Genomic DNA, 13,895 nt, shown 5'->3' with positions numbered 1-13,895 from the left:
AAATATTTGAGATTATCTCGTGTGTCCTTGTACTCTGTCTACCCAAAATGTCTAGGACCACAATTGTACCGAGGAAAGAAAATTGTATATTGGGTGAATTGATTTTTTCCCAGGTGTCCTGTATATGTTTGATCAAAGACCAATACAATTTATATAATTTAAAATCCTGATGCATTTAGAAGTAACCTAATAACCTGGTTACAACTAAGCGACTCAGTCAAAATGTCATAAAGCTGCTGTCCCATCCTTGCGTGAAATGTGGAAATAAGGTTTTGTTGGAGTCTTTCTTGGAAAAAAACTGTGGCCAACCTCAGTATGCTCCATCCTCTAATGAAATCAATTTCTTCAACTAATTGTTGTGACCATTTCAACTCTCAAGCAGTTTGATCAAGGTCTATATTTCAAGTTTATCTTTTGGAAATCAGTTTACCAGTACCATCAACAAAAAGCAATAGCTTATATTTAACCTCCTACCCTAGGGACACATAGTCCAATATTCACCAAAGTGTTTAAGGAATTTCCATAATATTGATTCATGCGTGCTAAAACAATGTTCTATGAAACTAAATGAACAAGACCCAAATCCTCTTTCGATGATGAATACAAATACTTCAATGACGAAACATATGATGTCTTGTTGACTTTGATTCACCTGACTATACAAGGTCCTTCATAATTATGTGTTTTCTGATCTCTCAAGTGCATGGAAAAAAGATAAGTTTAAAGAGACATTGTGGAATAACATACCCGTTAATGACATCCACCCCCCAAGAAAAAAAGGCCTTTTCAAATTCGTTATGTTTCAATTGCATGGTCAAACATACACATTGTTGTATTCCACAAAATTCTGAAGAAATATTTGTTAATTCCTAAATGCATTCTTATTTTTCTCCACACTATATTTTTAAGCATTGGCTATAAACATCCGAGTTGCTTTTTCTATCAAAAGATGGAAGTTCTTAAGCATAACTTTGTCGTTTTGGAATCTTAGCTATGTTAGCATCCCTAATAACAGCAATCAGTTGCAAGTGGGGAGGCTAGGTCAAAACCCAAAAGAAAGCCTATAATGTTGGACACTTAACTTTTAATCAATTTGGTTGCTTCTGAGTATAGATTTTCCTTTTTGGTAATAAAAAGTTTAGAATTGGAGGATGCTCTACCCATTCCTAGCCTTGGTAAATGGCCATGCATGACAAGGATATACACTTTGAATCTACAATTTTTAGATATTCATTCATCTAATTTGCTTGGCGACCCATGCTTGTAATGTTTATACACTTGTTAATATTTGTTGGAAGTCCCACATCGACTAGAGATAAAGCCAATTTATAATATATAAGTGGGTGCAAACCTCACCTTGCAAGCTGGTTTTGTAGGGTTGAGTTAGGTTTAAAGTCCTCTTCTTAGCATGGTATTAGAGCTATGGTTAGAGTCTATCCTAGCGGTATTTGTTGTTTGTTAGGTGTATTGTTCCACCCGCTATCAAACCACCCATTAATGTCTAGTCTCATGTTTGAGATGTATATACCTCGGCGTGAGGAGGTGTGTTGGAAGTCCCATATCAACTAGAGATATAAGTGGGTGCAAACCTCATTTTATAAGTCGGTTTTGTGGGATTGAGTTAGGTTTAAAGTCCACTTCTTAACAATACTTATTCATCATGTCTATATGATGCTTATGTGAATTTAGGTACTAAGCTAACATTTGTAGTGTTGTTACCTTCACCAATCTTTAATGATGATGTTCTATCCAACTCTGTCTATCCCTCGCTTTGAATTGTGTTGCTTGTTTACTTAGCTTTTACTTTTGAGGATGATGGTTATTGTTAAGTTTTGACTTGTTTGATCTGAATTTTGTGTAGGTTCCTGAAATGGGCTTTGTAAGCACCTTAATAGACCTTAGTCAGGGAATTTTGTTTGTAGAATCTCCACGTTGCAAAGAAAGGCTACAAATTACACTTGAGTCAAATGTTTATGAGGACGCTATAGAGGATATTGAATTATATGGTCAGAGGTATACAATCTTATATGCATAATTAATTTTCTATGTATGCTAATTAAATTGGACTCTTGCAAAGATGTCGATGAACATACTTTTACAAATATATGATTGTGCTTGAGAAAGTTCTTGGGATTGCGAATAAATTGAGTAGTTGAGTAAGTTACTATTCACTTTTGAATTGGTTGTGATTATAAGGCGGAAAAGGTGGTTCTAGTTCCTAAATACATTCTAAGAACAAAAAGTAGCTATGTAAGTGATTTTGAAAATGAATTGGTACTAATTTGGGTAGGCATTTAAATACTATATCCAGGACTCTTCCTCAAGTTGAAACATAAATGGTCTAATCTTGGAACACATACATTGAATTCTTGATTGTCAGACAACTTTTGTGAAAATATTACTACAAATACAAATTTTGGAAAATTAATTGCTACAATTTTAATCTTTTATTTTATTATTAGAATTCACAAATTTAGTGACACCTTTTTGGAGAACTTTCTTGCGAGTAAAATGAAAAATCAATTGCAGTATGTTAGGACACTAGAGTGGAGATATGGATAGAGCCACTTCATTATTATGGCATAATTTCATTTTCCAAGTGTTTCCAAATTTCAATTCTTGAAGTTGTTTAATCCAAATGAACTTACACGTGGTTGTAGTAATATTCCTATATTTTACTTCTACACTATATGTGTAAAAAAGAGTATAAAGCTCCGAGCAAAACACACACACACACATATATATATCAAATTATTTCCAGAGTAATTTTAAGAGACTTACTAAGTCAACCATTCATTTTCTCTTAATTTAGTTGTTAAAAATGAGTTACATTCTAGAACTATCAGATTAGGGAAAAAAATGAAGGGTCAAGATGGAGAGTAGTCTCTTCAAGTTACTTTGGAGGCAATTTGAACCCTCCTTTATATGTATGTTTGTATAATACTATTTCCTATGGAAAAGGGGGATACATGAATATGAAAATACATGAACAGGTGTGTAGTTTCTAAAGCCCTTTTAATGTAAGTAATCAGATCATTGCACCCGGTGATCATAATAGTGAGGTGGGTGATTATTCAATCAATCTTTGTTATCTTTTTTGGACGCTCTTTAAAAGTGGATCAAAGAGTTAGAAGAAGGGAAGATTATATTGTGATCCTTGATTGCTTTGGCCTATCCTTAAAACAAGCTTAGTCGTATGTAGTTAGCTCAAGATGCTTCTTGACCATCTGAAGAGTGTTGGAAGACATTACTTTCAGACTCTTGAATATTCTTATGTATCTTATGGGAGATTTCATTAGTTTCGTACATACACGGGCTTTGATTAATTGAATATAAGGGTATCTCATGAAGCTTAGTAGTTTGTCTTGTAATTGGAAAATATTTTCTATTCTAAGCTTTAAGAAGTTAATAACATGTTATACAGAGTCAATTTTATTTTGGTCTCATAATTAATTTTTTTTTTCACAGGTACGAGGTATATAGTTATGACAATGAGACCAATGCATGGTTTAGCGAAGCCATTGGTAGAACTTGCTCTTTGTTAAGGTATTCTAGTTTCAATCAAGATTTTATGTTAAAAAAAATCAAAGGTGCAGCCACATGTAGAGATATGAAGAACAAACTTAATTTTGCCAATGAAGCACAGTTCTTACTTGTCTCTGAAGAAAGTGTGTGCGATCTAAACAGAAGATTAAGCTCAGGTATCCCATTTTCTGATATAGTATACCTGTCCTTGTCTTTTGTTGTTTTAATTTCATTACAAAATGTAACGGAAGATTTTAATAACTGTTTGCCAATTATAAAAAATTCTTTCATGATGCATGATGGATTCCTGTTTTGCTGATTGGTTTGATTATTTGATATTCATAATAATGCAAAGGGATTTTAATATAGTCAACAAAGTGGAAAGACATTTAAAATTCTTTAGAAAATATTAAGTTTTCTTCTCGATGTATATCACAAACTATATATGACTAATGTTTAATTTGCTTCCTTCTCTCGGCTTTTCATGTTTTATAGATTAGAGTTCTTTTATATTTTTTACTTTATATTTGTAAGGATCCAATTGCATGGTATGCAACTTGGATCCCACATTGGAAGTATGGGATTTTTGTGTAGGTTTACATGGCCTAGGGCTATCCCACTACAATGGTTAATTTTTGTGATATGTTCTCTCAGTTTGTATCACCTTTTCCTTTAACCAGGATGGCAGATTGTTTGCTTATAAATACTAGCTCTTTTTGGTGAATATATAAATACTAGGTTAGATTTTATTATTTAGTCAATATATGCTTTAATAACACTACAAATTATGTAGAGTTTCGTTTTACAATATGTGGAAAGATCCAAAAACATGGTATATCGCCTTATGGATATCACCTCAAGTTTTGCAACAAAGTAACACCAAGAGGTTAGCTCTAATACCAATTGAAGTAACATGCTAACTCTAGAAGGAGGGGAAAAGAGGAGGGAGAGTTGAATAGGGTCTAATACTTTTTGTGCAAAAGCTTTTGCGATATTGATAACAATTGGTAGTCAGTCTAGAGACAAACATCTATACCTTCTACAAAAGATAAAAGAGACTACAAGTAGTTGTTCATTCCAACTTTAAGCTACATCCGATCCTCCATTAAGAAACTTTTAAAAGGTTCTACCATAATCCTATTGATCACAAAATGAATACACAACATCACCCCTAGTAAAACACGAGTGTACAACGTCACTCTTTGCATACCAAGTATTTTTGATTGTCACTTCTCACTACAAAGGTATGTGAACAACTAAAGGAGTCAACTCATAGAGGATGTACAATTTACCCTCCAAACAAGGATTTAATTTCAGTAGGTGAAGGACATGACAATGACTTTTTTCTTGCATATATCCTTCTTAAGATGATTGTATTGCTTGAAGGATCCTTTTTCTTATATCTGATTGTTGTGCAAGATTCTTGTGTCTTTTTCTTTGAGGTCTTTATCTTTTATAGGTGTTTAAAAATGGATTTTAAGCCTAACTTAATCCCACAAAATCAACTTGTAAGGTGAGGTTTGCTCCAACTTATATATATATATACGTACATACATACATACATATATATATATATGTATGTATGTATACATATATTCTAAATTTGTTTTATCTCTAGTTGATGTGAGACTTTTAACACACCCTCCTCACACTGAGGTATATACATCTTGAGCATGAGATTAAATATTAATGGGTGGTCCAGTAGCGGCTTGATAGCAAGTGAAACAATAGACCCAACAAACAACCAATTTCATGAGGACAGGCTCAAACCTATGACTATGATATCATATTAAGAAGTGAACTTTAAGTCTAACTCAACCCGACAAAACTGACTTGCAAGATGAGATATGCACCCACTTATATAATGTGAATTGGTCTTTTCTCTAGTCGATGTGGACTTCCAACACCCCCTTTCATGTTGAGGTATATACATCTTGTGCGTGAGATTAGACATTAATGAGTGGTCCGATAGCGACCAATAAACCAAACAAATAACAAATCTTGTTAGGATAAACTTTAACCTAACTTTGATACCATGTTCAGAGGTGGACTTTAAACCTAATTCAATCTCACAAAATCGGCTTGAAATGTGAAGTTTACACCCACTTATATATTTTAAATTGGTCTTATCTCTAGTCGATGAGACTTCAACAATAGACTTCATTGGAATGTGTATATTATAGTATCATTGTAACTTTTTATTATGTGTATTGAAGTCAGTCTTCTTGTGATCTTGATATCTTGGATATAAGACTGATAATCTTTGATTTTGTTCCAAGATACTTTTTGTAGTTTTTTTATATGATATCTATAACAAACAAGAAAGAGGTGAAAATACAGAACATATCACAAATAGTATATTTCCTTTTATATGGAGATGCAGTATTTAAGAAAGTGTGACAGCTGTTTGCACACGATTTGTTCCAGAAATAAAGCATGTAAGGATATTTATTTTAAATAGCTCTGGTTTTAGAAAGATACTAAAGATCCTTTCATAAAGATAGTGCATTTGACGTTTGATACACTAGATGATCATATAGATGATAGAAGGTATGTTTGTTGTTATGTATAGAGAATCCATTTTATTTACATTGTAAAATCTTATGTATTTCTGATTACGTTTGATTAGCCAATATTACTTCAAAACGTAATCTCCTTTGTTATCATAAAAAATGGTCGTTCAATATGTCTAGACTGTTTTAGACTAGACATCCGGGTCTCAACAGGGACCAAAGCAGATCGATAACCTATACAACACAAATAATTCATTTGAACCTTAAGGGTAGGAAGAAAACTTAACCACATTGAAAGGAAGGATCTATAATTGAAAAGATCCTTGGAAGTACCACACCATAAGTAATACATCAGACTTGATGACTTTAATAAAATATAAAGTCCCTAGGAAGATGCCTTGCAAAATTAAATCTACTCTTAGTATTCCACATAATTGCATGATAGGACAAAGTACATAAAGATATATCTACACTATGTCAAGGACAAACGACATACATCCATTTTTGGATGTCAATTGTTAGATATATTGACAAGAGACTTCCTGTGGAAGGCTGCTGAGATCTTATTAACATGCTAGGAATGATAAATATTCTTTCACAAGTTGAGAGATGTGTTATTTGTTGTTCCGTTTTCATGTTGTACAAATATTTTTTTCTTTTATAGTTTTTGTTTCTTCTTTTCCTTTACTTCCATTAATTAGTACAGTGGGTTTGTTTTATATTTATGAGGCTAGATTTTATTAGGTGTCCTATAAATGTTGAAATCCCTCGGTACAGATTATTCCAGTAAAACTAATATTGAAGTCTCATTTCTAGTCAAACTAATAGTTATATTGTTTTTAGTCTCTCAGCCCCAATATTTTGGAATATTAAATGTGTTTGCTAACTGTAATGATGTTAATAGATGTACAGAAGGGCATATCTGGAAAAGCAATGGTGCAAGTTAGTGCAAGTAGGTTTCGTCCCAATCTTGTGGTATCTGGAGGTAGGCCTTATGCTGAAGATGGATGGAGATACATTAGGATTGGAAATAAGCATTTCAGTGTAAGTTCAAATAACCTTCTATATGGCATGATAGAACAAATTTCTTATTATTGAAAAATTGGACATCGTAGATAACCCCTTTTGACTAACCTGAGCTACGCTACTTGCATTGATTAATGGTACTTACTTGAGCAAATTCATGGATTCATTTACTGCTAATGTAGCGATATGCAAACTAAGATATTTTAGGTGCCAATATGTCTATTTGTATTTCATCTTTGTATTCTTTTCTATGAGATTTTGGGTACACAATGTTTTATAACTAAAAAAAATGTAAATTTAAACCCAACTGAAACTAATGTGGAACTAGGGGAACCCAATAGTAGGTAACATGACCTAACATCTTATTAGTTAACAATTATATATCATAATTTAGTGTTATCTTTTAGTTAACGTTACAAGAGCGTTGTCAATTCTTGTTGGTATGTTGGATATCTATACACCAAACTTACAACGGCGTTGACAGGATATTTTAGAAAAAATTAACTTGAACTCTTAGGGATATTTCTAGAGTAAATTGATCTAACATCCCATGATGTCTTTTAGATTGCACAATAACCCTTCTTTTTGTCTCAACATTAACTCCCTTAATTGTTTAAAAAATAGTATCGTCATACCTCTTATACATTAAACAAACCCTAAAAGAAAGAGGATTATGTGCAATTTAGTCTTAATACTGATTCCCTGTAATTATGAGTTCTTCATGAAGGAATAGCTTGGAGAAATCCTAGTCATCCTAATTACAAAAAATATAAGAATAAGATAAAAAAGACAACATAATTCTTTTGTTTAATAATATATTTAATTTGATTTATTCATCAGTCGCTAGGGGGATGCAATCGATGCCAGATAATCAACCTTGCACTAAATTCGGGACAAGTGCAAAAGTCAAACGAACCTCTGGCAACTTTAGCATCCTACAGGAGGGTAAAGGTTGGCCTTTTTTTAATCCAGAATTCAGTTATATATTTGATTTTCTTGATACATCACTGTTCTAATATAAATATATCAAAACAGGGAAAGATTTTGTTTGGCATATTACTGAAACATGCTACTATTGATGGAGAGCAGCAACAAGGTGCTGATTCCTGGCTTCATGTGGGGCAAGATATACATCCGGATTAAAACACAAATACCTGCAAAATCATCTACTCAAACTCAAAAGCTTTAGTTCATGTGTCTGTATGTGAGAATGAACATTGTAAGAAAAACTCATATTCGCAATGCTGTCTATTGAAAACTGAAAATAAAAATAATCAATAAAGAACGTCAAGCTATGGGAAGAAACATGTTGGCTATCTTTGTTGTATTTCTTTTATTTTTTATTTTAATCAAACGTTTTTAAGATCAATAAAAATACATATATAATTTATCGATCTTAAAATTGACCATATGGTCAATGTTAATGATTTCAAACTTTAGAAATATGAAAAACAAAAAATGACCAAATACATTTAAGTCATAAATATAATATAAAAAGGGACATATAACATGAAAATTATTTTCTTAACAAACAAATTAATTTATCTTAATTTGAATTTAAATAAAGTGAAGAAATTAATAAATTCATTTATTATCAATGTAAATGGTCATGTACCTTAGACTAAAACAAAATGATGAAATTCAAAGACATGCTTAAAAAGAAAGTTAATTAATATCACACGCTGAAGTTAATTAATAAAATGTACTAACAATAGTAATATTAGAAAACATATTTCACTTGTGTTCTTAATAATAATAGCAGTAATAGAAAAGAATGACTATGATAAGAATATGAAGTATTGTCGTTGTCCCAATATATTTAAGAAAAAAAAGTTTGTCACTTTAAATAAAGACCATTTTCTAATCTTATGTTATTTATTCTTTTACAGAAATACTCTTAATTTTTTATAATAATTATTGAGATTAACTCATGACTTCTTGTTGTGGTACCTTGCCAATGTATCCTTCCTAATCTAATGTACCAAAATGAAAAAATAAATCTAATTAGATAAGAAGCAAGTAAGGGGAAGAATAAAAAGAAAGTATATCCCAACAATTTAAGTATATCCCAACAATAAAAAGAAAATATATAAAGTGTTAACAAATTTCATAACAAAATTAACTAAATTCTTTACACAAACACAATAACGTTTTTTTTATGTGCGTTATTGTAGGTCTGTAACTGAAAAGTGTAAATTTACATTTGATAAAGTTTTTAACGTAATTTTACGTCTATTCACTTAATAATATTCATAAATTTTTGTTTATATTTTTTATCTTTCTTTTATCAAAAATTTAATGTCTATTGTCTAAATGTTAGAAAATTGTGATAAGTTGTTTTTTATGTTAGTGTTTAATAGAATAGAATATGATAAAACAAAATGTAAAATTATATCTTCATACACAAATAATTTTATGAAAAAAAGTTCCATGTTAGCTCAAGAAAATTAAATTGTAGTTGTACATTAAACATATAATTACAATAAAAGTGTAACATATCTTAATTATTTTTAATAAACTATTGTGTAATTTGCCTTATTTTAACAGTTAACCGAAACTCATAAGTATAAAAAAAGTTGAATGATATTCTCATTGTATATAATAAACTTTTTATTTTATAGTCATTTCAAAATCAAATCTAACCTAATTAATAGATAATTAAGAAAATTATAGTGACGGGGCAATGGAAATTGAATAATTAAGAATTGTATACAAGTTCCGTTTCTTGACTTTTGATTGAATGGTTTTTCTGTTTCTGAATTTTGATTTGTAAACACAGAGATCCCTTCTTCAAAACCCCAACACAGGTCAGATCCCTCTTTTTTTCCATTTTCTTTCGTTTTCTTTCATTTTCTTTCGTTTTCTGATCTCAATCAAATGAATTGAATGTTTGTCAACGCATTGCAGAGAGGGAATTGATGCAGTTGTTGTGCTGAGCATAGGCACTCATGTGCAACTGCGTGTGCAATTGCAATTGCAATGCAGAAATCACGTGAAGCTCTTCTCCAAAGAAGAACAACGACAAAAACATCAACCAACGCTAAAACTGTCCCTGGGTGTGCTGTTTCCCTCTCTCTGCTTTTTCTTTTGTGGACTCTAATCTTCCTCTTAAGCTTATGGATCAGTCGCGGTCATGGTTACACCCCGAATCCCTCAGGTAATCAAATCAATCAATTTGTTTTCTTTTGGCATTAATTGAATTGAATGAATCATACTCTGTTCTGTTTAGGATTAGGAACTGACCCACAAACATCAATTCACCAAATCCTTTTCGTTTAGGATACCAAAACCCTACTAGGTCGTAGGGAATAAGTCACTCTAAAACCTCACAACCTACTCACTCGTTCGTAGGAGAATCTCCTTTCATACCATATTTCCACATGATAACATTCAACTGCAGATGCATGATGCATATTCTTATTAGTCAGTTTCTTATCTATGGATGTTGATGGATTTGAAGAATACTCAGTTCCTTTACCGAATTGGGAGGAAGATAAGCTTGGACAGTGTAAGAGCTCTGATTCTGCTATGAGCGATTTGGTCGAAGAAACTATTACTTACATTCCCCCTGAAGCTTTACACTCTGAAGATGCCCAGACCAATGATTTTGTTCCCGAGTCACTCCCCAACGAAGAAACGCGTGATTATGCTGAACCTGGTGCTTGTAATAATCAAGATTGTGACACTCCCATTATTGAGGTACACGAAGTTGAGAGTTGGAATTCTTCGGCCAGACTCGAAGATCATGTGCAAAAATCTGATCATTTATCTTGGGCTGTGCCTCTTGGCCTTGATGAATTTAAGAGTAGAGCAATTAGTTCAAAAATTAAACCTGGCACTGGTTCATCTGGAAGTGTAATGCATAGAGTGGAGCCTGGTGGTGAAGAATACAATTATGCTTCAGCCTCAAAGGGAGCAAAAGTTTTAGGTTCTAACAAAGAATCCAAAGGTGCCTCTAATATCTTAAGCAGAGACAAAGATAAGTATCTTCGGAATCCATGTTCTGTTGAAGAGAAATTTGTCATCATAGAACTTTCCGAAGAAACCTTAGTAGATACAATAGAAATATCTAATTTTGAGCATCATTCTTCAAATTTAAAAGCTTTTGAACTTCTTGGCAGTATGAGCTTTCCAACAGATGTTTGGCTTTTCCTTGGGAATTTCACTGCCTCAAATGTGAGGCATGCTCAAAGGTTTGTTCTTCAGGAGCCAAAATGGGTGAGATATTTAAAGCTGAATCTTCAAAGTCACTATGGTTCTGAATTTTATTGCACGCTAAGTGTAGTTGAAGTTTATGGTGTGGATGCTGTTGAGAGGATGCTGGATGATTTGATAAATACTCAAGATAATATGCTCGCTCCTGGGGATGGTAATACTGACAAAAGGGCAGTATCGCCCCAGCAGCATCCTCATCCTTCGGAGAGTGAAGATGTTCATCAAAATACTTTTAGAGGGATTAATTTTGATCATGCTTCAGATATCTCTTCTTCTAATCATGAGAGACTAAACACCATCATTCCTGATCCAGTTGAAGAAACCCGTCAACAAGTTGGCAGGATGCCTGGAGATACTGTTCTCAAGATTCTGATGCAGAAAGTTCGAACTCTAGACTTAAATTTGTTTGTTTTGGAGCAGTATATGGAAGACTTAAATTCCAGATATGTCAATATTTTCAAGGAGTACAGCAAAGACATGGGACTAAAAGATATACATATACAGAAGATCAAAGAAGACATTAAGAATCTCATTGACCAGCAGGATTCTATAGTATGTTAAATCTATCCTGAATGTTGTTGTCACGTGTTTAATTCGTTAAAAACATTATTAACCTACATTTTATTCATTTTTCAATTGATTTGTTGACCTTGCAGACAAAAGATGCTCGTGATCTCAAATTCTGGAAGTCTCATATTTCCATGCAGTTGGATAATCTAGTCAGAGACAATGCTGCTTTGAGGTGAGAGTTTACGAAACAAGTTTTCTGTAGTTTGTATTATATGAACGTAAGAGCTAGTTCAAATTTAGTTATTATTTCCCTTTGAAAGTGTCTTTAAAAAAGTATAGTAGTTGAATATCTATGACAATTAAGGGAAAGGTTTAGAAGAGTATTAAACTACTCAGTATAGTTACTGTTGAGATAAAAAGAAAAAAGGTAAAATTTTAAATCTGTCTACCAATAATCTGCTGTGAAGAATAAAAATTTACAATCATATAACTTGCTGCTTTTAACTGTCTTAATTTTATGACTTTATCTGTTTAAACATAGATACTTTTACATGTTAGTTATTTATTATCCCATATGTCACACAAACATGATTTCAGATATAATATAGATAATTAAACCAAAATTATATAACTGTTGTCTAATTTTTTATGTTTTTGCTTTATTTAATTGTCTATTATATCTAAAATCTAGTATGTGTACACACACACATATAGAGAGAGAGAGGACGTGTAAGTTCATTTTTAATTGAAGAAAGCTCTGAATTACGCTTTACATTGTACTGTTGTAAACTTGTTATGTAATCATGTAACTTAACAGGAGTAGGCATGGTTTGGATTTAAAACACAAAACCAGCTTTAGATTTGGAACCAGTTTGGATTTCAGAATCAATTTTATTGTTAGACCGGTTTATAAACTGGTTGTTGGTTTTTCTCTTTTAGTTGAAAGAAAGTTGTTGTCTTATCTCTGGCCATGTGACATGCCATTGGGATTGCCTACCGTGATACTTGCAAAAGGCATTATGATGAAAATACTACCGGAGCTTTTATGTCTTACCCCATCCTCTGACTATCTTCTTTCACTTTTATTGGGTCAGAAATAGGTAATCGGTTTTAGCAAATCAAATAAAATCAGTGAGAGATGGTGATGTCATTTGGGGGGAATAAATAAAAATAAAGCATGCCATAGAACGAAAGTACTATGAAGAAAGTTGATATATTATTTACTGTTTCTGGACCTTACCTATGTTGTGTACTTGCCCTTTGTTGCCATTGATTATTCCTGAAAGAATGATGCCATTAATTATTTAATTCGTTGGGATCTGATTTGTTTAGGTCCGAGGTGGATGAAGTCCAGAGGAAGCAAGCATCTTTAGAAAACAAGAGTGCGGCAGTGTTTTTGGTGTGTTGTATTTTTTCATTGCTAGTTATATTTCGTCTTTCTCTAGATATGGCTACTACTGTCTATAGAGTTCTAAGTGTTAATAGAACAGATTACTCTGGGAAATTTTTTGCCGTTAGCTCTTCTTGGTTTCTCCTATTATTGAATTGTATCATTATTATTTTTATATTAGTTTTGTGATAGTCCATATTTTAAATGTGTAGTTAACTTGTGCGAGATGCTTTTGGTGATTGCGTTGTCTCTCTCAATATAGATGTAGAAACTTTTTCAAAGTTTTTTTATTAATCATTGTCACTTGCATTACTAAAGTGGCTTTTGTTTAAAACCAAGAACAGGGGAAGCAATACAGTTGACCAAAATATTGTACCGATAATAGTACGAATCAATTTCTTTTGAAGATAACACGTGAAGATGATGATCATATTCCTTTAAGTAACTATCGAGTAATACCATCTTCAAGTGAAACTGGCGTGTTCATGAAATAATGTCAAAAACACCAAATCATGATTTGCATACATATAACTTCGTATAGTGATATTTCCACCTCATACAATTCCATCTCCACATGAAAATAACTTGATTCAAACTTCATAATTAAAGAGACTGCACTGTACTCTCTCTCCCTCTCTCTGTCCTGTTCTCTTTCCTTCCCTCTCTCCTCTCCGTGTTCTAATCAAATCCTTAAATAAAAATTACTCACGGTCATA

At 32.3% G+C, this 13,895-nt stretch overlaps 2 protein-coding genes across 5 annotated transcripts in view; both read left to right on the top strand.

Moving 5' to 3' along the window:
• The window catches only part of ABA3 (molybdenum cofactor sulfurase (LOS5) (ABA3)), a 29,275-nt gene extending 20,895 nt beyond the window's left edge, over positions 1 to 8,380 (top strand). The window contains exons 18-22 of one of the 3 annotated variants that reach the window (XM_088110529.1): positions 1,862 to 2,013; positions 3,469 to 3,701; positions 6,943 to 7,082; positions 7,905 to 8,009; positions 8,100 to 8,380. In XM_088110529.1, the coding sequence (XP_087966655.1) occupies positions 1,862 to 2,013; positions 3,469 to 3,701; positions 6,943 to 7,082; positions 7,905 to 8,009; positions 8,100 to 8,207 (738 nt within the window). In that variant the 3' untranslated portion in view covers positions 8,208 to 8,380. Of the gene's footprint in view, positions 1 to 1,861; positions 2,014 to 3,468; positions 3,702 to 6,942; positions 7,083 to 7,904; positions 8,016 to 8,099 lie in introns of those variants that run through there. The other 2 variants (XM_047304361.2, XM_088110531.1) reach the window with 2 other exon arrangements.
• A 1,352-nt stretch (positions 8,381 to 9,732) lies between these two features.
• Positions 9,733 to 13,404, top strand: LOC124830589 (SUN domain-containing protein 3-like). 2 transcript variants are annotated; one of them, XM_047304358.2, is made up of 5 exons: positions 9,733 to 9,871; positions 9,972 to 10,221; positions 10,534 to 11,831; positions 11,936 to 12,021; positions 13,122 to 13,404. In XM_047304358.2, the coding sequence occupies exons 2-5, from the start codon at positions 10,044 to 10,046 to the stop codon at positions 13,366 to 13,368; spliced, it is 1,809 nt and encodes a 602-aa protein (XP_047160314.1). In that variant the 5' UTR covers positions 9,733 to 9,871; positions 9,972 to 10,043; the 3' UTR covers positions 13,369 to 13,404. The 2 variants fall into 2 exon arrangements, with proteins under 2 accessions (XP_047160314.1, XP_047160313.1); XM_047304357.2 differs by having other exon boundaries at positions 10,525 to 11,831.
• Positions 13,405 to 13,895: the final 491 nt, after the last annotated feature.

Source organism: Vigna umbellata, chromosome 3 (genome assembly GCF_029865625.1).
Source record: "Vigna umbellata cultivar VRB3 chromosome 3, Vumbellata_1.0, whole genome shotgun sequence".
NCBI classification, from domain to species: Eukaryota; Viridiplantae; Streptophyta; class Magnoliopsida; order Fabales; family Fabaceae; genus Vigna; species Vigna umbellata.
The sequence above is the reverse complement of the archived record's forward strand: the minus strand, read 5'-3'. Positions and strand labels throughout refer to the sequence as shown.